This window comes from Penicillium hordei, assembly GCF_028827395.1.
Source record: "Penicillium hordei strain IBT 12815 chromosome Unknown utg000006l_segment0_segment0, whole genome shotgun sequence".
NCBI classification, from domain to species: Eukaryota; Fungi; Ascomycota; class Eurotiomycetes; order Eurotiales; family Aspergillaceae; genus Penicillium; species Penicillium hordei.
The window spans coordinates 1,632,447-1,660,177 of record NW_026623147.1 but is presented as its reverse complement, the minus strand read 5'-3'; the positions used below and the strand labels follow the sequence as shown (position 1 = coordinate 1,660,177).

Sequence of the window (27,731 nt, the reverse complement as noted above, 5' to 3'; positions counted from 1 at the left end):
AACCGACTGTGCAGCGACCCTTTGTTGACCTGTGGTTCACTTAGGCCCGGAGGGGAGTCCGGCGGTCCTCCGACGGAGGATCCTCAAACCAAGGATCCACAACAGTATCAATACCTTTATACAGACCCATGGCCGTGGTCAGAAGATGATGCGAAAAGGAGTGCGTACGCACACCAGTGTGCTCATCGATGGAATCGAACATCCCGGAACCATCGATCCCACGATACGAGTAGCTTGCCTTCGCAGGTCTGAGAGGCGCAATGTGTCAGAGCTCTTATCTGTTTAGGATCCATCACTTGTGATAAGAAGCTCCTCCATATGTGGATCTATGTATGTAATCATACGTGCTACACCTTCGCCAGAATAACCGGCTCAAGTTGGTTGACCTACGAGACTTCGCTGAACGAAAACAGGCGCGTCTGCGTTCGGAAGAAGACGTTGGAACTTTTGAAGATCTTTGAGGGATTCAATTACACATGTACTAACGGGGGACTCGTCGACTCGCCATCGGTTTGTGGAGGACGTAGGTAGACAGACAACGAATACACTCTCGTTCGAATAGATACAAAGCTAAAAATCAGCATTCCGTCTAAGGGGATATTACTTAAAGGAATCTACCCATTTTGCCTGTCTTTTATTGGGTGAATCGTCATTGGTTGACTTTGCAAATTACTCTTTTCCAACGTCGCGGTCTGTATGCCATGAGCCGCACGGCAGTGCTACGGCTGTTTCAATAGAGGTCGGGCTATAGGCCGTCGAAATCTCAGCTTCAAACAACCCGCAAGAGGCCCCGCCGAGAAGGCGTCCTGCTGTTCCACGTTTCCTGTGAATTCATCATCCAGGGAAGTCTGGTAATTCGTATAGACGGTGGCAAGAAGCTCTTTGATGACTGGTTGTGAGTTGCATCGTCAGCACGTTATTCGATGAAACGAACATCACGGAATGGTGAAGGGATGGGACCTACCACGCATGGAGTAATGTGTGCCAATGCACACCCGCGCGCCGCTTCCAAATGTCCAAATCCACTTCCGCATCTCCGCGACCGTGTTCTCGTCTGCTTCAAGCCACCTCCCCGGTCGCCATTCTTCCGGAGACGGAAAGGGGACGGGATTGAAGTGGAGCGCCCAGGCAGAGGAGCTGACGATAGTGCCGCCGGGGACATCAAACTTCCCCGCGAGCCGGCAGCCAGAGTCCGGCACGACACGAGGAAAGGGACCAGGACAGGGTGCACGGGTTCGCATGGTCTCGGTAACGACGGCGTCAAGTACCGGTAAATCTGCAAGGCGATGGACCAAGCTTCGATCGCTAGGTTCGGCCAGAGTGAGGAGTTCTTTCCGGAGTGCTCGCTGGCAGTCCGGATCTCGTGATAGCTCGTACATGGTATATGACAATAAAGTTCCTAAACCGAGGTGGCTTGCCGAAAGATGGTCGTCGCACTCCACAGCGATGAAAGAAGCCATTTCGTTGCGCGACATGTCGGGATTGGCGGCTTTGAAAGAATCGTAAAAATGGTCGTACAGGCTCAGGATAGAAGAAGACTTAGTGGAGTGCCTCCTGTAGGAATCTGTGATCACTCGTGTGAGCCACGCTTGCCATCGACCAGTGATCTCGGGATCGGGCAGCTTGTTGCCAATCCAGCTTGCAAAATAGGTCATCGGCCAGTCGAGGCTGGTTCGCACGCAAAATATCTTGGAAGCAGCTGAGGCCAACGTTGTGAGGTCGTTCTCGAAGCCTGGGTCTCGTAGAGTATCAGTCGCATTCTCGCTACCAAAGAGCCAGCCAGAAGCAACGTCAAGGGTGCAGCATTTAGCCTGCTGGTAGACATCGACCGAGGTACCCTTGCTTGCCCACCCTGCTATTTCTTCTCTAAGGCGACACGCTACGCGAGAGAGGACACTGTCGAGGATCTGAGAGTTGAGAATGTACGAATTGGAATAAGGGCGGGTAAGCATACGTTTACGCTCCCTGTGCTCCTCGTTACCTGTCATGGTGACCATAAACCCGGTCCTGTACTCGGTTAGACATCGACTTGTGCCATTAGATTCGGAAGTTGCGAATGCTTCCGGAAACTTACTGATCGAACAATTCATGGTAGAAGGACGCATCTTTGTCGAACTTGCTGCTATAGATTGTACGAACCCCGTCATCGATGCAATTCACACTCACATCACGGGGCCCAATTCGAATGACTGGACCGAGGCGACGATGGAGGTGAATTCGGCTACGATGCTCCATGTTTCGCCATCGGAGCGACAACAACCACAGGCGTGTATATGGAGCGGAGAAATGAGCATTGGGGATGTCTTTTAAGCTGGAACTGTGGTTGCGATGGATTGATGCAATGATCCATGATACGAGAAGAGCGAAACCGACCACGGCAAGCATGTCGTGAGAAAGGGGGATTGATTCTGATGAAAATAATAGATCCTAACCGCGGGTTTGTTCAGCAGGCAGCTAGCCACAGCGACTGGAAGCGTCCCACCTGTACTTAAGCCTCGGGCCTGATGCTTTCTGGTTTGGAGGGGATCCACCTACTCACTCCCCAGATCCAGCAACTCCCATCAAAGATTCGCGTCAGATGCTTGTTTCGGTTATCGGGTACGGAGCCAACACTTGGCCGACATGGCCAAAGGACCTGCATGATAGCAGTCTTGGAACCCCTCTCGCCAAAAAGCACCTAAACCCGGAAGCCCTGCACCAGGTCATCCCATTCGACATTACTTGCTTACAGCGGAGAACTTGACCTCACGCCGTCTTACCGTGCCGTGCCATGTGCCGTTCTCTATGGGATGCATAGCGGGGTATTGGTGGCTTGGTGTTGTACTCAAGATTTGATACGCACGTCTGTAGTAATTACAGTTTTTAGTCGCAACGCATTTGACTCGCTACTGCACCAGGTCACAAGAGAGGTATCACAGAAGACATACGCTACAAAGACGGGGGGGGGAATCATGGGGGAAGCGCTTCCTTCCGGCTCTGTTGAATCCATCTCGGAAATCTCGAGTACTTTATCTTAGTTAGCTCCGTCACGGATCGTTCGCAACGAGCCAAGCTACTACTGCTTTGCCATATTGCCGAAGAGCTGTACTTTAACACGCTACGTATAAAGGAGTAGCTCGGATAAATCGTCAACTCGGCTACAGGCATCTATATAACGACCGGCACATAGGACATCCTCCTACAGAGCGAGAGGGATTGTAAGTACCTCGAAGAGCGCTATGATACATTCTTGATGAAGCTTGAGCAGGTCTTGCGTGCGACAGCCGACGAGACGTTCGAGGAGCATAAGATCGGATTGATCAACCAACGCTTGGAGAAATTGAAGAATTTGGGTCAAAAAACGTCGCGCTTTTAGACTCATATTACGAGTGAGATGTTTGACTTTGAGCAAAGTACGTTCGCTACTTTCCAAGTCCTTCCAATTTACGTAACCTGCACTCTTACTTTACGTCCCTGTACATTGACTAACTCGATCGACCAAATCCCACCAGTCTATCGCGACGTCGAAAACATTGAATCACTTACGAAGAAAGACATCCTCGAATTTCTAAACCAGTACATCCATCCTTTTTCTTCAACTCGGGCGAAACTGTCTATACATCTTATTACACAAGCACCTACTAGAGCTTCTGCAGCAGGAGAATGAAGAGAACCTGACGCTTCGACGTTGCGTAAGAATCAAGACATGGTAACAGTCAATGGACATGAGCCTTCAATATCCCACGCGAATATTCCCCTCAAGAATGAAAATGCCAAAGAATAGAAGGCAAGTCTGCAGCTTTCGGCGACGACAACACCAGTGAAGGACATTATCGAATTCGAGGAGTTTGGATCAAAGTCATGATGTCCTTTTTTCAAGTCCTTCACTGAGCGCGGTATTGAAGCCATCAGTACCGAGTCGCAGTGGCATCGTTATCTTCCAGTAGAGCGCTATATAAGATACTACATTTTCTTTAAAGTGTAAGATATATTCTATCAGCAATATATGTCTTGGCGGAGGCAGTATCGTTCTGCGACCGCAATATTAGTACAAAGTTACAGATACATGAATTTGCCGGCGAATAATTATGAAAGGTTTCAGGATTTACAGTAGATGGTGATCTGTTCTGGTACTCGAGTCCTATGGACATTGCCATGTCTCTGTATAGTCTGACATGGGCTGGAAGGGCTGGAAGGAAAGGAGTACGGCTTGCTGACTGCCCAGGTGGACAATGAGTGCTGGTGAGTAAGCAGCATCTGATTGGTCATTGACTGATCACATGACTATACTGACTAGATCACCGAGCATGAGCCCGTGCTGACATCTACTCAGTGAGCCTGAGCCTGATGGCCGTCATTAAAGCAGCGGCAGCCCAGACAGGAAAGTCCCACCCGGACAAAATCTGGTGTATATAGGTACATATATACCCGGATTTAGAGCTGGATGTATGGATGCAAAATGAATTTATTGAACACTTATATCTGCTCTATTGAAAGAGTCCATATGTTGTATATATATATATATATATATATATATCATCGTCAAGATGTTGGGATGTACTATGTCCCCCACTGCATATATGAGGTCAATTAACCACGAAATGCACAGGGTTGATACTGTAAAACCTGATTCAACTCATCAGAGGCCCATCTACCGTCAACTCGGAATGGATCTGTCCCGTCTTGCGTGCCACTTGGGCAGCCAGCGGTTTCACGGTGGCGCGGGCGCATCACACGACGAAACACGAAACATCATCCCCTCATAATGCCCAATCGAGTCTCGGCCGTTGTGGGACGGCACAACGTTGCACGACAGGATACTAGGAAGCGGTTGGGGGCGTCTTTTGAACACGGTTAATTTTACAACGTTCTTAGGTGAGATTGGAGGTAGAATGAGTAGTAGAATGCAATGGTGTAGATTGTGAAGTATTTTCCTTATGCCACACCGAGGTATCATATCGTAAGAATCAATGAAAGGGAACACGATGTCCCGAAATGTCCCGCCAATGCGAAAGTCTATGCACATGAGTAGAAATGATCACCCTTAGGTCGTCAAAATAACAAAAAGCCTTTCCCAAAAGATAAACAGAGAATCCAAAAATCGAACAGGAAGTGTCAACGCCGGGTTGAAATATCCAAATACACCAATCCAAAAAATAAAAGAGAAAAATAAACAAGACCCCGTGTTTCATCAGCCCTTCCAGGGGCGTATCTTCAAATCATGCTTCCCAGTGTATTATCACGCCAGAAAATGGAAACGTAAAAAACAAAAATCCCCTCCAGGTATGTGCGGAAATATTAAAACAATAAGGAGACCCGGTCGCGAGACAAAGGACTGTGGTCAAACGGTCCATGCAAGGTCGTTCGGCCAGGGAAGTTCCGTGGTCCAGGGTAAAAAAAAAAGGTGTAAAGAAATATGTCCAAAGGGAAAAGAAAGCTGGTGGCCGAGTCCAGTGGATCATGATCAACGCGATCAACTTTTTTGTTTGTTCGGCAGCTTTTGGAGTCCGCTCGATGGCGGAGGTAAGAGAGAAGAGTGTTAAGGGGACCTGAAATCTGCGGAGATATCGGGGAGCATTCGATCAAGGAATGGTCATGTAAAGAGAAGAGCGTCAAATCATGCAGCTGCGAGGCAATGAGTAATTAGACGGGGATCTCGAGGCCCTGTAGGTTGGGGTGAATGAGGCCATAAGCAAAGGGATCCGCGGGAAAGAAGGGCTCCGCGCAGACGGAAGGGAAGACCACCTTGCAATCGGGGACCTGCTCCGAAACTGCTGGCGACATGGTATCGAAATCCGAGTAATCCTCGGTGATGGCTGAACCGTCGGAAGCAGCTGATTGGGAGAAGGCCGAGTACTGCGCGGAGTCCAAGGATGAGCCAGATGTCTGGGCATACAGGGGTTCCATGGGGCCCATGAACATTGGCATCTGGGGTTGGGGAATGTAGTCGATCTGTTCGGGCACCCAGGGGGTTTGGACCATAGGATTCTCGGTGAAGCGAGGGCACTCCAGAATGAGCTGGCGCAGCTCTGGGATGGAGATCCGCTTAATTGGGTCAAGCTCAAAGACGCGACTCAATATACTCACCATCTCGGAAGAGAGAGGCAAAATAGTCTTCAAGAAGAATGGGTCCTTTAGGTAGGCCTGGAATGTGGAATCCTCGACCGATGCACGTTTCCATGGATTGCGACCGCAGGTTAAGTTAACAAGAATCACGCCCAGACTCCAGACGTCGTTGGCAGCGGACATGTAGCAGGACAAGGGTCGGGCGTTGGATTGTTGACATTCTATAAACGCGTCAAGTTAGCCACATATCCAAAAACATAAAGAGGGTGTGGGTGGGTGCGCTTACCAGGTGACATGTAGAACGTGGAACCGCATCCAAAGTCCGTCGTATAATAATCTGTCGTCGCCAGGCCAAAGTCGGCAAGTTTGACAGTCATTCCATTTTCGGTCACGAGGACATTCTCGGGTTTGAGATCCCGGTGGTAGATCCCGAGAGAATGGCAAAATTGTACGGCATCCAGGATTTGGAGGAACACACTCTTGGCCAAGAAGTCATTACCGACGAAGTTTCCCTTATCGGTAATGTTAGAGAACAGGTCTCCTTCCGGGCAATACTCCATAACGACGTAGGTACAATCCACGGAATCCATGATGCGGACTAAGGGAACCACGTTGGGGTGTTGGCTGGCCATATGATGGAGTCTAATCTCGCGCTGCTGGAACTTGAGTTGACGGGCATCTAGACCGTCCTTGCAAAGGACCTTGACGGCATAGACTTCGTTGGTGTGAATGTCCACAGCGGTGTAAACAACGCCGTAGGCTCCGACGCCCAAGACTCTGGTGAGTTCCAGCCGGTTGGCTAATACGAGTCCTAAGCGATCCTCGGGAGCATAGCGGCGGGGAGCCGGCGATGGTGGCGGTGTTGGTAGCATGGCCGGATACAATGTCCTTGGGGGGGTTGTGTACGAGGGGATCCAATAGTCCTCTCCCGGATGAGACGAGGAAAGAGAGTGATAGAGAGAGAGCGCGCAAAGGTAGTCTGATCCAGGGAGATTATAAGAGAAGCCTAAATCCACGGATATTCAAAAGGCATCCATTCCAATCCAATGAGGGTTTCAAGATGGTCCGATCTAGGTCCGTTTGGTCCGGTTCGGTTGCGTTTGATAGAAGTCGAGAAGGAGAGTTGTTGCACAAGGAACCAGAAGCAAGAACAACCAAAAAGAAAATAAAACAAAATAAAACAAATAAAAGAGGAGTAGTAAATATATAAGTAAGAGTTGAAATATACAAACTCGCGAAGTCGAGAGAGAAGGAAGAAGTATTATAGAAGAGATATCAGGCAGATGGCCGCCTCGTGGTTCGAGAGACAATAATAAAACAAGAGGGAAAGCGCACTAGTCAAAAAGGAAATTACATTAAATCCCAAATGGGGAAAGGATCGAATGGAATTTAAAAAAGAAAAGATGGGAAAAATAAAAAAAATTCCCAAAAGAATCTATGATGCGTACATAGAGTGGCACCAAATTAAATTATTTTTTAAAAAAGTAAATAATAATAGGCCATGTGTACGGGAGTACGAAGCGGTGTGTAGTGTGCATGCCCGAGTGTGGTTAGACCAATCATTATGACTCGGTCGGTCTTTCCTGCAGCCGCCACAACTGATGATTGGACCATAAGTCATAACGATCGACTAGAACCTTGGAATCTGCAGTCTCCTATTTTTTTCCCACACAATTTCCAGGTTCCCACAATTGTCCACTGGGCCAGAGGGTCTTCCGTTCTAGGCCTAGTGTGGCAATGCCTTTCTGTCCACGTATCCCAACCCCTGTTCTTCCCAACGGTGTTTCTGCCTTGAAACCTCCTGACACACATTTGCCAACACACCCGCCACTCACAGTCTACCAATAAGCTCATTGCCCCCAGCCCCGCAAAGCTATGGCATCTTGAGTCAGATCTGGTTGCCCATATTACTAAGTATACCATGGATCGGGATATTTGAATGCAGATGTTTGAATGCAGCGTATCTGTCCTGACTTTTTTTATATTTTTTTACGTGATGATCATTTTATTAGGTATCATGACTATGACTATCCAAATTTTGATATGATTTTTAAGAATCATACTTTAACTCTCTGATTCTCTGACTTTTCTACACCGTCCTTTGCACAGACACCTAAATCTATACTAAACCCCACCTGGCCCCCCTCCTCACCCCGTTCTAGGCTGACTCGGGTCTAGACAAGACGCTAAATAAAGTGCAAGAGTGAGGCGATGATGGAGGGGCGCAATGGCCAACCATTTGCTTGAACTGTTCGTTTTTCGAGAAACTCCCCTAAAAGCAGCTGAGTGGGGGGTTGGCGCTTCCCTGCTGACTAGTTCTGCACGGGCCATACACTTCATCTTTCTTCTCCTGGCGCTAATGTACCTTGACCATCTGGGACACAATGGGAAGAAACTCGTATTATTATTGGCGTTGCTGTGGACTTCTGATTCCTGTTGTCCGTTTCTCCTTTTAGACCTTGGTCCTTCTGTTGGTGGCTGGGCTACCCTTTGTTTTTCACCCGTCAAACATACGTACATTTGGGTACTCCGTATGTTGTCAAGGTGGACACTCCGTGCTTCGTCCTCTGTACAGCCCGGAGGCAAGAATGGCCCCTGTAAACATAAAGTTGCCTCAGAGTCTTCAATTTCACTACTTTTCCTTTGTCTGTATCTCACCACTTGCGTCATACACAGGCAAGGGCCACTGATCCGAGTCTGACTTATTCAAACTGTATTCTCGCCCCCAAATCATCCCGGGCAAAAAAAAAACTATATGTTGTAGTATAGCCAAGGGAAAGTGTACCAGTTCTCTGGTATGGAGTAATCACAACTCACTCGAATGGGTACTCTATATTGCGGTGAGCAAGACAGACATCCACCAAAATCAATATTCTACCCCCTAAAGCTCCCTAGATCGACGTAAGCCCGCGGCCAGTCCAATCACCTGATAGAGATCAGGGTTACGATTCATCACATCCGTTGTCGGTTCTCAGGACCCGAAACCTGTCCATGCAGAGGTAGCTGTACCATAGCAACTAGCCCCATGTACAACTAATGTACTCCGTAATCTGTATGTGGTACAAGGTGCACATCGATGTAGAATATGCTAACTCGTGTGATATGATATGTGCCATATGTGATAGACGCCCGTTCCCCTTTGTGTACCGGTGCCTTGCCTACCTCCGGACATAACGATTAATGTACCCCAGGATTGGCAATGCAGCTGGCTCGTCCAAAGGTCAACAAGTTTTTTTTTCTCATTTCTCACTCGGAAACCGGGCCGTTGCTTTTTTTTTTTCCCTCTTCCCTTTTTTCAGATTCTGCGACCGGCAGATGTTGTGTTCAATGTGTCGTAGCACTTTTGGCTTCGGCTTTTAGTTTCGGGGTCTACACACCGCTAGAGGTGATCTCAGATATATCACTAACTACTCCGTACTCCGTATGCTCCATAGTACTATGTGGGCGAGGAATATTATATGTTGTACAGAGTACTCCGTATAGCATGTCTCTTGAAACTTATTGGAAACAGACTACTCTATCTACAACGCGAGTCTGACATTTAGCGACCGCCAGGATCATCCATATCCCGTGTCCAATGAATACATCTCCCTTTACAACCCTTTACTATTGTCTCTTTTGCCTTCCAATTGTTTATCTTCTGAACGCCCGACACCCTAATGTAGATGGCTCGGTGCCCTGCAGGTGGCGGGACCCACAATATAAACACCTCTCGACATCACGATTACTTGTTCTCAACATGGCGCCAACATCCATGTCTAGTTCTGATCAATAGACCAATAGATCAACAAACCTGACCAAAGGGGATCGGAGATTAAACGCCCTTCCTATTTTGTGGTCGGATTCTTTTGCCACGGGGCATTCTGGTCTTAGAATTTGTAGGAAATACCTAATTTGGACTCGTTCGGCGATTGGATGTGGATTTTTCGTACCCAGGTGGCAAGGGGCTCTTCTTCCGTTGATCGCCCTCCGCCTTCTGGAATACTCCACTTCCACTCGATCCGATAGACCACGTAATTGTACGTTGTATGTTATCATGGTTTAGGAGTGTAGTTAAGAAAGTGAATGACAATTGATATGATGACTATGATGCACATCGTATATCGAGTACGTGGGCCTGCAAGTAAAACTAAACGCCATGCAACAACTATCAAATCAGCACGGAACAGATATCCATCCTCATTGCTTTTTTAGAATCCAACCATGACCAACACTACAGAAACATTATCTCCTAGTTCCAAGTAATTAGGCAGGCCAAAAGCAAATTCAAAAGGAACAAAAAAAAGAAAAGGCCCTATCGGCGTCTATCGGCATCTATCGGCATCTATCCAAGCCCAAAAAAGCCAGCCTCACCATCTACCATTTGCCTGCAATCACCGAGACGACACGTCTTCTATTCAATGGCCACCTACAGCCACTGGGAAACACGAGCGTAATTCGAAAATTCCGCCTCTGCCGCCCTAGGATAACAGACCCGAGAAAAGAGGCAATAGTCTAGTCTAGTGTCTCTAGTGTCATGTACTCCGTACTCCATATTCCATAGTTATAAAATGGATTGCAGAAAAAGTGTAAGTATCGTGCCAATCAGATATTCTAGTATCTACCATATCTGTCATCACTCTACAACATACTCCGTACTCCCGTGGTCGAGGTAAGATAGACTTCCCCACAACCCAAAAAATGATAACCAAGCCCAGAAAAGCCCCAAGGTTCCGGCTATGTAAGACTGAACCGCAGATGCAGGCTGAAATAATACTGAGTTTGGCTGAGAGGCGATCTAGAACTCCTAAGGTCGGGTCCTAGCGATTTTGAGTTAGGTGTTGCCGTGTTTGGACTGGGGCCAGGCTTGAAGGTTTATGGGTCTCTGTTTTTGAATATGGGGGTCATACGATATCGTGCAATAGAAGATAAAGTGGAGTTGTAGGCAGTTTGATTAGTTCCAGATCCATCTTGCCAGGGGCTTGGGTCGATAGGGGGCTAAGGGCCGGAAGGGGGGCTTGTATTTTGTGCTGGGATGTTTCTTTGTGATAGTGATGAATTAGATTCAGGATCGGGTTATCGCGCGCTACCGATGTGCTAGGTGTTGTAATTGGGTGGGGGCTTGTTTGTTTTGGTAGGAGCTGGCCTTCAGTGTCAGACTACGTACGGGGTGATGCACTGTGCACCTCTGTAGGGGTTTCTTTGTTGGCTACACAGAGGTATGTTTACAGTACTTCCGGAAATCGGTGTCACCACCTACACTCTCTCTTCCCGGTGCTAAGGCACACTAAACCATTTTAGCAAAAATCTACTAATATCACTAGTCTGCGGATCGTACCGTAAAAATACCGGATTATTTTATTATACTAGCCTATGTTTATTACCTGTCAGAGCTGGACAGTGCTGAAACCTCAGTACCCCACCATTATTACGAAGTGGGCTGTGGGCTCTGCGGATTGTACCACAGTAGCCTCTCCTTTGATAGAATTTGTCGCTATAAGCCCGTAAGACTCCTTGTGTTCGCTAGACGTCCACGGGGTACCTGGGGGAGAAACAAGTCCATAATCTGTGCCAAGGATCAGCGGTCGATAGTCACCTGATCGTGAGGCTGAGGTCGGCCTTTCGTTTTCTACGGGCCAGGACTTTGGCTTTTTTAATAACACTATCATTGTATACACCGTCTATTGAGTATGGATTCAATGTCATTTGGTAATGCAAATGCGGGGGTTCAGTTGGGGATCAATCACGGATCGATCCATCTCTTACCTGGTACGTTTTATAAAGCATTTTTCAAGCCGGGTCAAGTTGACTAAAAGCCACTTTTTCGGCCCAGACCGACCGGAAAACACACAGCAGAGGGTAGACAACGGTTTGCATCGCCTCGTATCAGTCAAAGAGACTACTATCACTAACCATTGTGGTAGAAGTGCTTAGGTCACTGGCATACCCGCAGATGCTAGATCGGAGAGACGATATTGAGCCATGTCATACCAATACCTGCCAATGGATTCTGGACTTAGAAAAGTACCAGTCTTGGAGGAGCCAGTCCCGCGGTCTACTGTGGATTAAGGGCAAGCCGGGTGCGGGCAAATCGACGTTGATGGTATTCCTACACGACAGACTTAGGATATCACAAGACGACCGTCAGGGTATTCGGCTCGACTTCTTCTTTACCGCTCGGGGCACGGAGCTGCAACGCACACCGCTCGGGATGCTCAGGTCGTTGCTAAACCAGATTTTTGTCTGCGACGCGACCATACGCCCTCAGGTGCGCGATATCTATAAACAACGATGTAAGCAGTTTGGGTATGGTGAAGGCAAGTGGGAATGGCCACGAGTGGTGCTAGAAGAGTTACTGGCAGGTATCATCCTTAAATCCGCCAGTCGGCAACACGTGACAGTTTTTGTCGATGCTCTAGATGAGGCTGGGACTGAGTCCGCTCAACAGCTAGCGGCATATTTCCATCGGCTTATCAGTCGCGCAGAAAAAGCGAATGCGGCCGTTCAAATTTGTATCTCATGTCGACACTATCCTATCGTGGAAAGTGCTCGGGCTGTGGCAATTTATGTCGAGGACCATAATCATAAAGACATCACCATGTATATTAAGGACAACCTTGCTGACATGGAGCTCGGAGACAGTCCTAGTGATAAAGCGAGGGGGGTGTTAGTGGAACAGCTAATCCAGCAAGCCAAGGGTGTTTTTCAATGGGCCCGTCTCATAATACCTCTTATTAGGCAGAAGATTTTTGAAGGGGAATCGTTTGACGACATCCGTTGCTGGTTACGCGAGGTCCCAGCCGAACTGAAAGACGTGTATACATATATACTGAACAACGTGATCGAGGCGAAAAATCGGGAACAGTCGTTCCTATTCTTTCAATGGGTGTGCCTGGCCGAACGACCACTCACTGTTACAGAAATGCGGTATGCCTTGGCGGCTAAGAATGCCCAAATAACTCCTTCCCCAAAGACATGGGAGAAGATAGACGATTTTGTCGAAAGCAACGAACGTATGAAGCGAAGAATCAAGGCTCTTTCTGGTGGACTAGCCGAAGTAGTCTCAAGCGGAGATAATGACGAGAGTGTGCAGGTAGTACACCAGTCGGTGAATGATTTCTTGCGTGTAAAAGGATTAGGGCTTTTGTGTCACCATATCGATGCCAAAATGATGCCTGTCGATAACGACAAGGTCCTATTTCAATGCCACGCAACTCTCTACCGATCATGTCTGGTTTATCTAGCCACAATACACCTTCCTCGAGAAATCTTGAATCATCACCAGAGCACGAGAAAGAACATCGCCCAGGATCGCCCGCTGCTTACCTACTCCACTAAAAACCTCTTTATTCATGCGGAAAAAGCTGCCGCCTCTAGAGCGGACGTGCTACAGAATGAACGAGATATCCTACAGCGAGTAGTTAGTCGGTGGGTCCAGATTTACCAGATCTTGAATCCATATAACACGGCGCGTCCACCGAAAGATACGACGATCATACATATGGCAGCAGCCGCCAATCTCGTCGATATCATCGAATGTCTGGTGTTTAACGGTGAAGACGTCATGAGGAAAGACGGAAAGGGAAAGACAGCTTTCCACTTAGCAGCGCGACACGGTCATATACCAGCGGGCGAAATACTGCGGGCGAAAGGAGCAGATTCTGAGGCAAAATACGAAAATGGAACAACGCCGTTGATCGAGGCGGCTAGCTTTGGGCAGGTGGGATTCGTCGAATGGCTCCTGCATAAGGGTGTGAAGCTTGAAACAACAAGGGATGGAAGTGAAAGTGCTTTACAAGCAGCTTCGTTGCGAGGCCATCAGGGCATTGTTGAACTTTTGCTCGACGCTGGCGCCGATGTCAATGCTCAGGGTGGTAAATACGGCAATGCCCTACAGGCCGCTGCATCCAGTGGAAAAACCGAGATAGTGCAGAAGCTACTCGATACTGGCGCCGATGTCAATGCTCAGGGTGGTGAATACGGCAATGCCCTACAGGCCGCTGCATCCAGTGGAAAAACCGAGATAGTGCAGAAGCTACTCGATACTGGCGCCGATGTTAATGCTCAGGGTGGTGAATACGGCAATGCCCTGCAGGCCGCTGCCGCTACATACTTCGGACGCACCGAGATAGTGCAGAAGCTGCTCGATGCTAGGGCCGATGTCAATGCTCAGGGTGGTAAATACGGCAATGCCCTACAGGCCGCTGCATCCAGTGGAAAAACCGAGATAGTACAGAAGCTGCTCGATGCTAGGGCCGATGTTAATGCTCAGGGTGGTAAATACGGCAATGCTCTGCAGGCCGCTGCCGCTACATACTTCAGACGCACTGAGATTGTGCAGATGCTGCTCGACGCTGGCGCCGATGTCAATGCTCGGAGTGGTGAATACGGCAATGCCCTACAGGCCGCTGCATCTAGTGGACATACCGAGATAGTGCAGAAGCTGCTCGACGCTGGCGCCGATGTCAATGCTCAGGGTGGTGAATACGGCAATGCCCTACAGGCCGCTGCATCCAGTGGAAAAACCGAGATAGTACAGAAGCTGCTCGATGCTAGGGCCGATGTTAATGCTCAGGGTGGTAAATACGGCAATGCTCTGCAGGCCGCTGCCGCTACATACTTCAGACGCACTGAGATTGTGCAGATGCTGCTCGACGCTGGCGCCGATGTCAATGCTCGGAGTGGTGAATACGGCAATGCCCTACAGGCCGCTGCATCTAGTGGACATACCGAGATAGTGCAGAAGCTGCTCGACGCTGGCGCCGATGTCAATGCTCAGGGTGGTGAATACGGCAATGCCCTACAGGCCGCTGCATCCAGTGGAAACACCGAGATAGTGCAGAAGCTGCTCGATGCTAGGGCCGATGTCAATGCTCAGGGTGGTAAATACGGCAATGCCCTACAGGCCGCTGCATCTAGTAGACACACCGAGATAGTGCAGAAGCTGCTCGACGCTGGCGCCGATGTCAATGCTCAGGGTGGTAAATACGGCAATGCTCTGCAGGCCGCTGCACCTAGTGGACACACCGAGATAGTGCAGAAGCTGCTCGACGCTGGCGCCGATGTCAATGCTCAGGGTGGTGGATACGGCAATGCCCTACAGGCCGCTGCCGCTACATACTTCAGACGCACTGAGATTGTGCAGATGCTACTCGACGCTGGCGCCGATGTCAATGCTCAGGGTGGTAAATACGGCAATGCCCTACAGGCCGCTGCATCTAGTGGACATACCGAGATAGTGCAGAAGCTGCTCGACGCTGGCGCCGATGTCAATGCTCAGGGTGGTGAATACGGCAATGCCCTGCAGGCCGCTGCCGCTGCATACTTCATACGCACTGAGATTGTGCAGATGCTGCTCGACGCTGGCGCCGATGTCAATGCTCGGAGTGGTCGATATGGATCACCACTCTTGGCGGCTGTTTACAAAGGCCGTGCCGATCGAGTTCAGATGCTTCTTCACGCTGGCGCAGATCCCTTGCTTGCAGATGAACTCGACCAGACTCCTCTTCATATTGCGGCCGCGAAAGATATGCTCAACCTCGTAAATCGATTCCCGCTGCTCGCCTCCGCTATCAACAATAAGGATATGTTCTTGCAAACCCCGCTTCATCTGGCTCTCTGTCTAGGCCGCGTCAAATTTGCTATAAAGCTCCTCCACCTTGGTGCCAATCCTTCTCTTCTGGATGGTTACGGTAGAAATATCCTGGACTGGGTAGTAGGAAACGAAGGCCTGATGCACCAAATACAAAGCCACTGGCCTTCAATTGTCGTGACCCCTGATGAGACTCAAAAATTGACTGTTCGCCAATCAATCCTTCAAATCTCGGATACGCTTCTTCGTTTTAAGCTGGACTCTCCATGGCCTCTTCTGGAACAATTAGGTCGCTACTGCTTGTTTCTTGATGACACGGACAATGCTCGATATCTATTTCAGCTATATCCGTCTCAGGGGACTTTTTTCTACGCCGATATACACGAGATTATCTGTGACTTTTGTGAACGGGCTATCACCGGATCTCGCTTCGTATGCAGAATCTGTGCCCATATGGATCTTTGCTTGTCATGCGCACAGAAGTACCCCTGCCACAGTCGATTGCACCCAAATCAAAAGCACAAGACCTTTGAAGTACCACATATGCCTGGTAATAAGTCTCAGCTCACTAGCTCAACATCGGAGCAATTGAGCTATTTCTTGACCAATCTTGTACCCGAGCTTTCTGTGTCAAACGCCCATAGAACTAAGGTGGAGCCATCAAATGATTCCGTGTCTTGCCCGACACCCAAAAAGACAGCTCTGGTTTCGAGGGCTATTTTCGGCCCAATAACAATATGCTGTACTCTTTTGTTCGGGCTTGCAGCGGTTTTGTTGAGATATTGGTACCTTTAGATCTTGTCAAATCAAGTTAATATGGTATTCGCTAGCAAAGCGGGCATCGAATGCAATCAAAGGACTATTGTTAGAATTGATGATTATTTTTGGTAAAGACTAGATAGGGGCGTTGTTGAAATACCCTCCGTCTATACTCCGTCACTCGGCGGTTATAACGCCGAGGTCACAGCTAAGCATAGAGTTATATAGTTACAATTTGTATGGGAACATAGGTAGAAGTATGACCAATAGGTTGCTAGTGGTAAGTTACCACTATATATCTTCACAGATATGTTTGAATATATTTCTAAAGTTCACCGTCTCTGGCTTGTTATAGTTAAAGAATGATTGATTTCACCTACAAGTACCGCCAATCTATTCTCTTTGTTATATTGTCGTAACAAAATTGGTTTTTGGAATTTGCACTGTCAAGGAGATGCTAGTGTCTAGCATTCTAGCTATTCAGCGTTACCCATATGGCAACGAAACATGATCGCTACACGAAATAAAATACAGTATAGTGATAACACAGGGATACTAATATCCGGGAGCTCCTCTTAATACAGTATCGTAGGACTTGGCGCCAAGTGTGGAGGAAAAATGAACGAGTTTAGGTGGTGACAATGGTTTCCGGAAGTACGGTACACGCTCTAATGGAAGGTTGGACAAATTCCAAGCCACTCCCAGTTTTGGCAGGAGTCCTAAAGCCGAGGATGAACAGGGGTTGGTGCCTTTGTGGAAATGTTACATATGGACTTGCATTGAGAAGCTAGATGCTAAGTTACTCTCACAGTGTGCATATTGACAAGAAAAAAAACCCCCCCATAGATCAAGTAGCCCCGATCCTTCCACCCGAATTAGGCCATCTCAGGACCAGGATTGGGCATCCTGGCAAGCTCGAATAGATCAAGATGGAATCTATGCAGTAAAAGCCCCTTCGTTAGGCAACTTAGTTACGCCCTAGGCGCCAGGAATGGGTGTTTCAAAGCCTCGGCCGGCGTGATCCGTTTCTCAGGGTTAAGACTCAAGCACCGGTCAAGTAGGTCCAGGAACATCGTCAGTTCCTTGACTTCAGCATCTGGCATCCCGCGAGTTCCTTGTGCCATGAGACGTGACTTCAAGTCGCGTGTCGGTTTCTTGAAGTCCACAATTTTGGTGTGAAGTCGGCCGGTGATTTTGTCTTCCTCCACGCTATGGAAGTTTAGCATTTCATCAAAGTGATGAGGCGACAGGGATCCGCGGCGAAGAAGTTTCGGCGGGTACTTGCCCCGACACTCCATGATGGAGCGAAGCATCTGGTTGTTGTTTCGGCCGGTGAAGAGAATTTTGCCCGTGTACAACTCAAAGAGGGTACAGCCAATGGACCAGACATCGATGGCGTAGTCGTAAGGGATACCCAGGATGATTTCCGGGGCACGGTAGAAACGACTGACGAGGTAAGGCGTAATCTCATTATCAGAAGCCGGCGACGCCGAACCCAGGTCGCAAACTTTCAGAATGTTGCGTTGCTCGTTCACAAGAAGATTATCCGGTTTGAGATCTGCATGCAGGATGTTACACCGGCGGAGGTGAGACAGCCCGAGGAAAATCTGTTGGCCGTAGGCCCGGACAGCGCGCAGGTTCAAGCCAACGTCCCTACCGAACTTTTTCAGGACCTCACGCAGGTCCATGCTAAGGTTCTCAAATACCATGCACAAGTGACCCTTGTGTTCGAAGTATCGGTCGAACTTAATGAGGTGCATTTTGTTTTGCGGATCAGCTTCCTGTAGTTGCTCCAGGATGCCAATCTCCTTCATACCGGCCTTGCGCATTATCGCGTTCTGGCGAATTATCTTGACGGCAACCAGACCCCCTGTTTGGGTGTCAGTTGCACGTACGACAGACGAGAACATCCCCTTGCCAAGGTTTTGATGGACATGGTATCGTCCGTTGATCAGCTCTCCAAGGCGAACGGCGTAATAACCTTCCGAATCGTCCCAGTTATCCATCATGCTGATATCCAGTTCCTTGCCCTGGGGTACAGCTGTGGCAGAAGCATGCGCCGGCTTGGGTTCAGGCGCTTCCTCTGCGAACATGTCATCGTCGTCGTCTGCAAACATATCGAAGGCCTCGGTCTTCGGCGGTGGCGCTGCGGGAGCATCAGGGAGGAGAATGTCCTGCTTGACAGTCTTGGTTTCATCGTATGCTGCAGAGGAAATGTCGTCCTTTCCACCTTGTACATTACCATGTTTCTGTCTTTCTTGCTTTGTATCAAGAGTTGGATCATAATCAGCAGCAGAGGGATCGTCCTTATCTGTACCGGCAACAGGCGCATTGGAGCTGACGATGTCCATGTCTTTTCCAATACTACCAGGGAATGCCTCCCCGGGTTGTTCAAAGGGGGATGCTGTTGGAGAATCTATTGAGTCTACATACGTCAGTTTCGTCGGGATCAAGGTAAGCTTATCCGAGAGAAACCCACCAGACGCCTCCTTTGCGCTAGTTGGGTCAGTGCCAGGCGTGGACGAATCCGTTTCAACCTCACCGACATTCAGTGCTTTGAGATGTAGTGGCGTCGCTTGGCTTCGGTGTTTCGCCCGAATAGCTTCACGGCGTTTCCGGCGAGCTTCAAGTGCATCGACTTCATTAATGGGCTCAGCGAGCTCCGGCCCTTGCGCAATCTCCGGGTTAGGGGTGGTTTCTCTGAGATGGATGTTAGTCATACGTTCTTCCTTGTCCGTAACAGAATAAACATACTCGTCAGTCACATGGGCTTGACGATTAGAAGAAGCCTGCACCTGGTTCTTTTGTTTTTCAGCACCAAGCTTCAAGTCCTGAGCGATGACCGAAGCCTTTCCTCGTTCCCTCACCAACTGTTCAGTGTGCAAGCGTCTTCCGGTGTCCGCTGAAGACCTGGCATTAACCACGTTTGAATCAAGTTCGTCGCCTGAATACTGCTTGGGTTTTCTTGGTTCACGGTAAGGGGATCGGCTGCGGCTGCGGGTGCGTTGCCGCTTGTCCTTGTGTCGGTCATGTCGGTCATAATCATCACTATATCGTAGCGCATCTCCATGGGTATCTTCGCGGTCATAGTCGTAGTATGAGTTCGGGCGCCTGTGGGAAGCGGGTCTGTCACGGCGTCTGTCGTCGTACCTAGACCTGTAGTGTCTCGGAGGCTCATGGCGGGGTCGCCGGTCGTAGCTACCATCATAGGACTCAGAAAGATCGTCGTGACTGCGCTTTTGGGTCTTGTTCTCTCTGTATGGGGAGCGAGAGCGGGATCTCGATAGGGACCTGGTCCGCGATCGAGTGCCTTTCAACGACGCGGGAGATCTGGTGGCAGAGGATGGGCTAGCTCTGGTGGGACGGTCAACGGTGGTGCCATTAAGAGGAGGTTTTGACGCAGTTGCCTTCGTCTCTGGGCCTGATTCAACGATCTCACCCTCAGAGGGGACCGATGGGGACCTCGACCTGGGATGCGACATGCTTGCAATATTCGAGAGATTCAACAAAGGCGCATAGACAAGGCCCTTCTTTTCTCTTGGATTCACTTCACTCGGCCTTTGGAGGAAGCTTCAACAATAAGGCTCAGTTAGCAAAAGCTGCAGCGACAATAAGTCTTTTCAAAGGGTTTGTGAAGTCCAACCGGCTGTAAAAGGCCTGCCTTCACACCAAAGCCTTGTAAAAGTGATTAAAATCCCTGGCGCATAGCTTGCCTAGGAAACGGGCTTGAGAGGCGGATAAAAGCACGTGCACAGGATCTTGATGACAAGAGATGGATCCAAAGCCAGCCATGTCGAAGGTTTGATGGGTCATAGGATAAGGCAGAGTCCGCGCTAGGACAGTTGTAGTAGGCGGTGTGCTCGGTTTCTGCTGTCTACCCTCGCAGCGTACAACATAGTTTGGCGGACATTACCATTTTTTAAATACCCCACTAACCGCCCCTGGACTAGCCTTCCAGATATTTCTAATACAAGTCCCCGGTTGACAGCTTGACTCCAGACATGATGAGTGTGTTTGGTCTTGAAATAATACCACTATACATACCACTAGTAATATTTACGAAAATAACCCGAATTTCGCCCCAACCTGGCCACTGAGGGTCTCGATAAGCACCCCTCATATATAACTATTTTTTTTCCTCATTGCCAACCGTAAACTCACCCCGCTCTATCAAGACTCTCTTCAACCCGCTCTCCCAGTTACTTTATTTAGACAAAATGGGTGGTATCGGCAGAGAAGGTTCGTTCTACCTCGTATTCTATTATTCTCAAAGTCCAGTTCACTAATATTTTATAATCTACAGGTGGCAAGGCCAAGCCCTTGAAGGCTGCCAAGAAGGAGAAGAAGGATCTTGATGAGGATGAGCTCGCCCACCAGGCCAAGCTCAGGGCTGGTATGGCTTTTTGAACATCCTATTTAGAGAATCCCTAACTGACAACTTTCTCTAGACGCCAAGGCCCGCAAGGACATGCAGGACGCGGCGAAGGGCAAGAAGGGCCCTCTCAACACCGGCCAGCAGGGCATTAAGAAGTCCGGCAAGAAATAAACGGATCGCATACTCGATAGATCACTCGCCAAAAATCCCCACACCAAGCCTTGACACCGGGTTTCCTGAGTCCATATTCACGACCTACACGAGCCATGTTCAATGAGAGAGCGGAGGATGGGTGGCTTCGAATGTGTGATCGTGCCAGCATCACTGCACTCATAGTTCATGCCCATGGGTCTTCTGTATATCTTTAGCCACCAATACCTATTTCGCGCTTGATCGCATTTTCACAAAGACAAGTTTCCTAGAATGATTAATTTGATTAAACAGTAATGAGATTACTCGGGCCAAAATACATCAACATAAACCGCCACAGCTTGGGCAAATTCCGAATAAAGTGGGTATCAACCTGCCATGCAGGGGAATCAAACGCTCAAAACACAACCACATGCCCCCCCATATCGGAAAAATCAACAAGCAAACTGCCTCGAAAAATAGGTATAGTTAAACAGGATGCTAACAACAACTCCACCGTAGTCAGAAATGAGATCACGATCAGCTGCGCATAGACCAAACAATCCAACCGCCACTAACTAGTGACTCGCTTGACCCAGAGATTATTGCCATCGCCAGAATTCTCCTTCTCGTCCAGGCGACGCCACGCTCGACTAATCTTCATACCAAGATCGTGCTCATCTTTCTTGATATCCGCAATCTCACCTTCGATGCCCTTGATGCTCTTCTGAACCTCGGCTTTGGCAGCCAGGTCATACGCAGCCGAAGTAGGCTGAAGGGCCTTGCTCAATTCAGCGATCAATGACTCCAAACTATATCTGCGCTGAGTAAGGTCGTCCCTCTTGGTCTCCATTGCTTTAATGCGGCCCTGCGCATCTAGTGGCATCTCGGGTGGAGGCGGAGGCGAAGGCGACTGCGCGGGCATCTGTCCGCCCTGTAGTGCAACCTGGGATGGCGTGGGCTTTCGGACGGGCTTGCTCGAGTCAGGCTGTTTCTTCGAAGTTGGCACGCCGATCGGGACTGGGCGGCGTCGGGCCATGATAGAGGATGTGGATAGGTCGTCTGTAGACCGGGTTTCGAGCTGCATACTCTCCCGTGGGCTTGCATCTTGACTACCGGGTTCGGTGACCGTGTATGTAGCTGCGCTGAAACGGCTCCTAGGCTCGTCGCTCGTGAGCATCATGTCGCTGAAATCGGTGTCGAACTTGAGTAGTGGTTTGCCCTCTGGTAGACGGGTTGGAGCGTGCTCTGTGGCCGGTCTCCGGGGAAATGATACTGGACCACCGGCGGTGATAGTGGTTACAGTTGTAGGAGCGAAGGCAAAGTTATCGAGCTGGGGACTCGTCTTTAGCGCGCCGTTGCCGTTGCGCTTGCTGGAATGCTCTTCCGGAAATCCACGTGACGCCGATCTACTCCTGGATTCCTTATGCGAAAGATCTTCGGTCTTCGAGAAACTGCTGATCCGGTTTCGAGCTGCGTTGAGGGTCTTTTTGGCATTAAACCCCTGGCCCCAGTTTAGCAGGTTGGACGCATTGGACGCATTGGCCCCGGGGGGTTTGTGGAAAGAGGTGTTGCGGGGATCAACCTGGCTAGCTCTACCAAAATCACTCATGGTTGGTTCACCTGAAAAGTTATCCCAGCGCGTTGATTTGCCAGAGATGAACCGCCTAGAGTGCTGTTCATGATAGGGAGGCTGGACAGGTTGCACAGGCTGAACCCGGGAATGGGAGAGTGTCTCAGCATAGTCTACCTTGGGAATAGGTGTTGGCGATGACGAGACCCCAGTCTCCTGTCGCACATAATCAGAAAATTGGTCTCCGTCGCCGATGGGCGAGACACAGAAACTACTTTGGCTTGGCCACCTATGGGCTTCAAGCATCGGCGAAACAGCGGGGGAGAGGTCTGAGTGTCTCTTATTGATATCATCGCGCGGGACAGGATCCGGTTGTAACGACGAATGTAAATCGCTGATTTCCATTAGATGTGCTATTAAACAGGTAACAAACACGAGACTTACTCAGGCAGAGCGGGCAATTTTTTTGCGACCATATTATGCACAGGGTCTGATGTGGTGGGTGGGTTGTCGCTCAGTATGGGGCCGCTGATCAAGGGCCCTTTGGGCTTGTGGAACGGTCTTTTAGACCACATATCGATTTTCTCACGCTCTAAACGTGACAGGTGGCTGACTTTGGTCGGAAATGAAAGCGCAGCATTCACATAAAACGACAAAGAAGTTCAAATCACAACAAAAAGGACGAAAGGGGAATGAAAAGAGGTAAAGAACCCGTAAAATGTGGAAGGGGGGGGGGCTCTGGTCTCGATGCCCAACCTGACACGGAAGCCTATAGAATATAGAACAAGAAAATTATACAGTGAGAAACGACTCGAGTAGCTAAACAAATGCAAAGAACTAGACAAGAAAATCAATTATAAAAATAACTTGAAATAACATGGCCGCTAATATTAATAGAAGTGGGCAGATTAAAATGGGGGCGATAGTCCAGTGGAGAGAGCTCTTGAAACATTTCAGGGACTACCGGGCGTTTTACGTTTTTGAATCTTGAAGTCCGAGAGCCTAGTCTCCAATCACTTTACATGTGAAAAAAAGGAGCCAAATAGATAATTCCTAAATATAACCCGAAGCCGAAGAAGCCAAATGAAGGAGAATGTCCATATAAGGTCCAATCACGTGGAGCGGGGGAGGGAGATGTCATCCCGAGCGTCCGGCCTTTCCTGCTCTCTCCAAATCCAAATAATTTGCCTCAATGGGTATGTGTCCCACGTTACTCATAGTCTGAATCCATGCTAATCTGGAGACTGCAGATAACTCAACACCACAGGCTGAAGTGTTCGTGTCTCCCACATCTCATTCGATGTCATAGGATACGGCATGGAAGATGGGACACCAACCCAACTAACCGCTCGCTACCCAACAGGATGTCTATCGCTTCCCCCATCAACTTGATCCTAGTCTCCCTATTTGGAGTCTTGGTGTACTGGCACTTCCGCCCCAAAGCGCCAATCACTCTCCCCCGTGCTCCGCCGCCAACCGTCTTCAAGACCTACATCCCCAAAACTCTTATTGAGTTCAATGGCGAGGAAGGCCGCCCCGTTTACCTGTCCGTCCGTGGCCGTGTCTTCGATGTCACCCCTGGCAGAAACTTCTATGGGCCGGTATGTGTTTGGAATTTGTGAAATGTCACCGGATAGCGCCGTTGGAGCTGAAGCTGACTATAACGATTGGAATAGGGTGGACCTTACGAGAACTTCGCTGGTCGGGACGCCTCGCGTGGCTTGGCTTTCCAGAGCTTCGATGAGGAGATGCTCACCAAGGACCTATCGGCACCGTTGGATGACCTGAAGGATTTGGATGCGGAGCAGCTGGAGAACCTACAGTCGTGGGAAGACCGCTTCTTGGAGAAATACCTGGTTGTTGGAAAGCTGGTCGCTGAGGGCGATCCCGAAGCGCCTAAATCGTGACCGCGCAGCAAAAGGACTGGACGGGTACATATTTCGGAGGGTGTGTACGACAATGGCCGATATCTAGCGTTTACGGGGACGAGCATGAGCTTGGAAAACACGAAGGACATGTGATTTAATTTTCAGCATCAATTTAAAGCCGGCGCAACCGGATCTCGGATTTATTTGCAATACTATTTCAGGTCCCCGGAATGTAACCCAACTGGCCAGTGTTCTGCCGCCAGCATTGGCACAGTCAAAGGTTATACATAGAAAAGTCTATTGCACAAAGTATGCTTTTTTCACTGCCTCCATATACACCTAAAAAAACATCCAAAAAGACATGACAAGACCGCATAAGCGGCCGACTATTCTTGTAATAATACAATGAAAACTCCGAGCTCACGCTCCATATAATATCGGAAAAGGCTATGGAAGGCTAGAAAGAAGTTGCCGGGGCTAGTCCGTGAACTGTCAGGTGCAAGACATCCTGTGACCCCTTAAACGTGTCCCATTTGCGATCCCAGTTGTTGTATCTCGATCGATCGGATCTCTTCTGACTTTGATTCCCAGCATATTTTGAGGCCAGCTAGCAAACCTGCCCTGGCATCAACTTTGGGGCTCGATCTGCCGGAGACAATTCACGGCGATAGGTATGGTTGCATAATTGTCAAGTATGGCACTGGTTGATAAGTTTGTGTGTGCTCCTGTTGAGGCTGGTGGCTAAGAACCATTTCTGCGGATACGATCTGAGATACATCGTGGAGAAGGATCTCGTAGCTCTTCGATATATCAGCAGCTGTCCTTGGTTCTCTCGAGGTCATCCAGATAGATCTGTTGATTGATCTTATTGCGGGAAAAGACGTAGGGAGGATGTTTCACCTTCGGGCTACAGCTAACACATTGATCTGCCTAGTAACCATTAGCCAAGGCTTAGGTATATCATAGAAGGAGAATCACCATACTTGTCTCGTTTCTTCAGGTTGGACCCTGGAAGTGATTCGATTGGATGTGAGGAAGGGGACGGGAGTGTCAAGTGTGGATCACAGGAGCAGATCAGGAAACCACATCGCGTTGTAGGTTCAACTTATAATCTAACCATATCGCGCTCCGTGTCACTTAAGGAGATTAGTGCGGGTGTCACGCTACCTAGGGTGATTATGCTAAAAGAGAGACTGGAGGGAGAAAGGAAGAGGGAGAAGCTCTCCACCTGACAAACATCGAATGTAATCTAATACGGACCTCGGGAGTGACGCATATATCTCAACATAATAAATTTCGATGCATATATCTCAACCATAACGCCTTCAATTGATTTGTGATTTGGGGCAGAGACCCCGTCTTTTCTCACCCTTTCATCCACTTAGGCGAATAAAGATTAGGACCATGCTTTGTCCTCCTATTGCCGTACTAACCAAGAGCCTGCCAGTTCAAAGTCAATGTTTCCATCGTTCATAAAATCGAAATTGATGTCATCAACAGAGGGTATTGCCATTGCGTCACAGCCTATCCCGCATGCCATATTGGGGTCTACAGTAATTCTCGAGAGTAAGTTAGCAGCTGTGGATCTCAGTATGCCATGGCAGACTTCTAGACTCTCGCTTGCAGACTTGACAATGGCATCTTTGGTCGACAAGTCGCTGAGCATGGCGTTCACTTGACCCATGGCCATACTCACAAACACATAACTCCTCACATTCGTCTCACCATAGGAAAGTCTATCTTGGGCGTACTGGACGATGTTCCTCGCGTCTTCTAAGAACGGCTCTCTGCGTGCCTGGTTGCGTTTCTTCACAAACGCAGAGCTCTCCCTTTCCAGCTGTGTGATTAATTCTAAAAATACCAATAGAGCGCCACGCGTCAGAATATCTCGAAACATGCCACCACCAACAAGCAGTAGGCGACGGTATATCTCGTCATCAAGTAGTGAGAGTAAATCAAGCGCGGCTTCAAAGCCTGCCTTTGACGAGAAGCTGTACATCGGATTGTGCGCGGCTTTGGCTGCATAAGGAAGGTGGAGGCACAATAGGAATCGACGGTGAAAATGATCACAGCAGCTATATGGAAATTCTGTCGGCCACAGGTTCTTGGCAACCGACTTGTGATGATCAATGGAGACGGTCGCCTTGCGGCAAACCGACGCTAACTCCTCTCCGAGACGAAGAACGTGATCATATGGAGGCTCCTCCTGCAACGCATTGATGACCCTGGTAGCCTCCAGCCTTAAGAGCACGGAAGAGGCCAATAGACATTGGAATGAAGCCCGTGTTGGCGTTGGAAGCATTTCCTTAGGAGAATCCCACTGCATTTTATTGTCCAAATCCTCGTCGTTGAGATTTGAGGGCGGCCGGGTGTCAAAATCATCGGCAGTGACCATGGGACGCATGCCTGAGTCCAAAGCAGCCTGCACATTCATCTCTAAAATCGTGTACCAGAGTCTTCTTCGGGTCTCCTTTTGTAGCGGCGTCATTCCTCCTAGGTGGTCGGGATCTTGATGCAACCCCATTTGTATTGCCATGCGCATTAATGAGCCAGCTGAGATCCAGACTAAATCCGCCCCGACACAATTCACCTGGCGGGCGAGAAGAAGCAAACAATAAACTTGTAGACCATCTAGTGAGAGGCGATCTTTTTCGATGGGTGCGGAGACCCAACTTTGAGCAACATGAATCCAGTTGCGGGCTTTCGCGCGCCATTCCTGCTGTAAGCCGACATCGTCAAGCAAGGAAGTTGCATTAGCCATCACTAGTAGCAGTGTCACCACGAAGGAGGCCTTTGCAGTTCCCGGATCTTTCATATAGCCCTCATATTCTGCTCGGAATGATGGAAAATGAAGTATGCGCAAGCATGATTCAAAAGAATCGAAGTATATTTGCACCAATTGGTTTGTCACCGCAGGGTCAGGGAAGGTCTGATGTATGCCGGCGGGCAGTGAACTTCGACTGGGCCGTTGTGATTTGATGTCGCGAGCAAGCTGTTTGCATTTCATCAACACGTTTGAGATTCCAGGAATTGAACCGTCGCTTGTTTGTTGGGGTGTCACGGGTCCGATATGGGTTATGGGATCCAAGGTTGGCAGACTTTCCGCCTGTTTTCACCCGCAATCTTCATCAGCAACGGCAAAGGACAAATATAAGCAGAGTAAAGGTGCGCATACCAAAGGAAATATGTTCATCCAATGGCCATGACCAAATATTCTTGTCTTCGACAAGGTACCCAAGATCGGACCAGATGTAGATGAGATTTGCGGAGATTCCGTCGTTTTGTGGCTGGCGAGGAAAGTATTGTGTGGTTGGTGAGAGCCGGAGGGTCTCTCAGTTAAGCTGGCTTCAGCTGCGCTTGTGGTGTCTCCGGGAGCCCCTTGGTCGGTGATATTGTTAAGATACTGGGGTT

The 27,731-nt window shown here is 49.1% G+C and overlaps 9 protein-coding genes across 9 annotated transcripts; 3 read left to right on the top strand and 6 right to left on the bottom strand.

Moving 5' to 3' along the window:
* Positions 1 to 719: 719 nt before the first annotated feature.
* N7537_011317 (cytochrome P450) lies at positions 720 to 2,385 on the bottom strand (the record flags this gene model as incomplete). Its single annotated transcript, XM_056902371.1, has 3 exons — positions 720 to 889; positions 965 to 2,007; positions 2,075 to 2,385. The coding sequence occupies 3 exons, from the start codon at positions 2,383 to 2,385 to the stop codon at positions 720 to 722; spliced, it is 1,524 nt and encodes a 507-aa protein (XP_056747658.1).
* A 332-nt stretch (positions 2,386 to 2,717) lies between these two features.
* Positions 2,718 to 2,989, bottom strand: N7537_011316 (uncharacterized protein; the record flags this gene model as incomplete). The annotated part of the gene is made up of 2 exons (XM_056902370.1): positions 2,718 to 2,844; positions 2,928 to 2,989. 2 exons carry the CDS (start codon positions 2,987 to 2,989, stop codon positions 2,718 to 2,720), a joined length of 189 nt encoding a protein of 62 aa, XP_056747657.1.
* A 2,633-nt stretch (positions 2,990 to 5,622) lies between these two features.
* Positions 5,623 to 6,917, bottom strand: N7537_011315 (serine/threonine-protein kinase; the record flags this gene model as incomplete). Its single annotated transcript, XM_056902369.1, has 2 exons — positions 5,623 to 6,266; positions 6,332 to 6,917. The coding sequence occupies 2 exons, from the start codon at positions 6,915 to 6,917 to the stop codon at positions 5,623 to 5,625; spliced, it is 1,230 nt and encodes a 409-aa protein (XP_056747656.1).
* A 4,806-nt stretch (positions 6,918 to 11,723) lies between these two features.
* On the top strand, positions 11,724 to 16,149 carry N7537_011314 (ankyrin repeat domain-containing protein; the record flags this gene model as incomplete). The annotated part of the gene is made up of 4 exons (XM_056902368.1): positions 11,724 to 11,793; positions 11,858 to 11,893; positions 11,949 to 16,048; positions 16,114 to 16,149. The coding sequence occupies 4 exons, from the start codon at positions 11,724 to 11,726 to the stop codon at positions 16,147 to 16,149; spliced, it is 4,242 nt and encodes a 1,413-aa protein (XP_056747655.1).
* A 1,197-nt stretch (positions 16,150 to 17,346) lies between these two features.
* Positions 17,347 to 19,857, bottom strand: N7537_011313 (putative serine/threonine protein kinase (Prp4); the record flags this gene model as incomplete). The annotated part of the gene is made up of 2 exons (XM_056902367.1): positions 17,347 to 19,075; positions 19,130 to 19,857. The coding sequence occupies 2 exons, from the start codon at positions 19,855 to 19,857 to the stop codon at positions 17,347 to 17,349; spliced, it is 2,457 nt and encodes an 818-aa protein (XP_056747654.1).
* Positions 19,858 to 20,525: 668 nt separating this feature from the next.
* On the top strand, positions 20,526 to 20,921 carry N7537_011312 (translation machinery-associated protein 7; the record flags this gene model as incomplete). Its single annotated transcript, XM_056902366.1, has 3 exons — positions 20,526 to 20,614; positions 20,679 to 20,768; positions 20,824 to 20,921. The coding sequence occupies exons 1-3, from the start codon at positions 20,593 to 20,595 to the stop codon at positions 20,919 to 20,921; spliced, it is 210 nt and encodes a 69-aa protein (XP_056747653.1). The 5' UTR covers positions 20,526 to 20,592.
* Positions 20,922 to 21,453: 532 nt separating this feature from the next.
* On the bottom strand, positions 21,454 to 22,928 carry N7537_011311 (uncharacterized protein; the record flags this gene model as incomplete). The annotated part of the gene is made up of 2 exons (XM_056902365.1): positions 21,454 to 22,846; positions 22,897 to 22,928. 2 exons carry the CDS (start codon positions 22,926 to 22,928, stop codon positions 21,454 to 21,456), a joined length of 1,425 nt encoding a protein of 474 aa, XP_056747652.1.
* Positions 22,929 to 23,644: 716 nt separating this feature from the next.
* N7537_011310 (cytochrome b5-like heme/steroid binding domain-containing protein) lies at positions 23,645 to 24,359 on the top strand (the record flags this gene model as incomplete). Its single annotated transcript, XM_056902364.1, has 4 exons — positions 23,645 to 23,648; positions 23,703 to 23,727; positions 23,816 to 24,053; positions 24,129 to 24,359. 4 exons carry the CDS (start codon positions 23,645 to 23,647, stop codon positions 24,357 to 24,359), a joined length of 498 nt encoding a protein of 165 aa, XP_056747651.1.
* Positions 24,360 to 25,737: 1,378 nt separating this feature from the next.
* On the bottom strand, positions 25,738 to 27,135 carry N7537_011309 (putative C6 transcription factor; the record flags this gene model as incomplete). The annotated part of the gene is made up of 1 exon (XM_056902363.1): positions 25,738 to 27,135. One exon carries the CDS (start codon positions 27,133 to 27,135, stop codon positions 25,738 to 25,740), a length of 1,398 nt encoding a protein of 465 aa, XP_056747650.1.
* Positions 27,136 to 27,731: the final 596 nt, after the last annotated feature.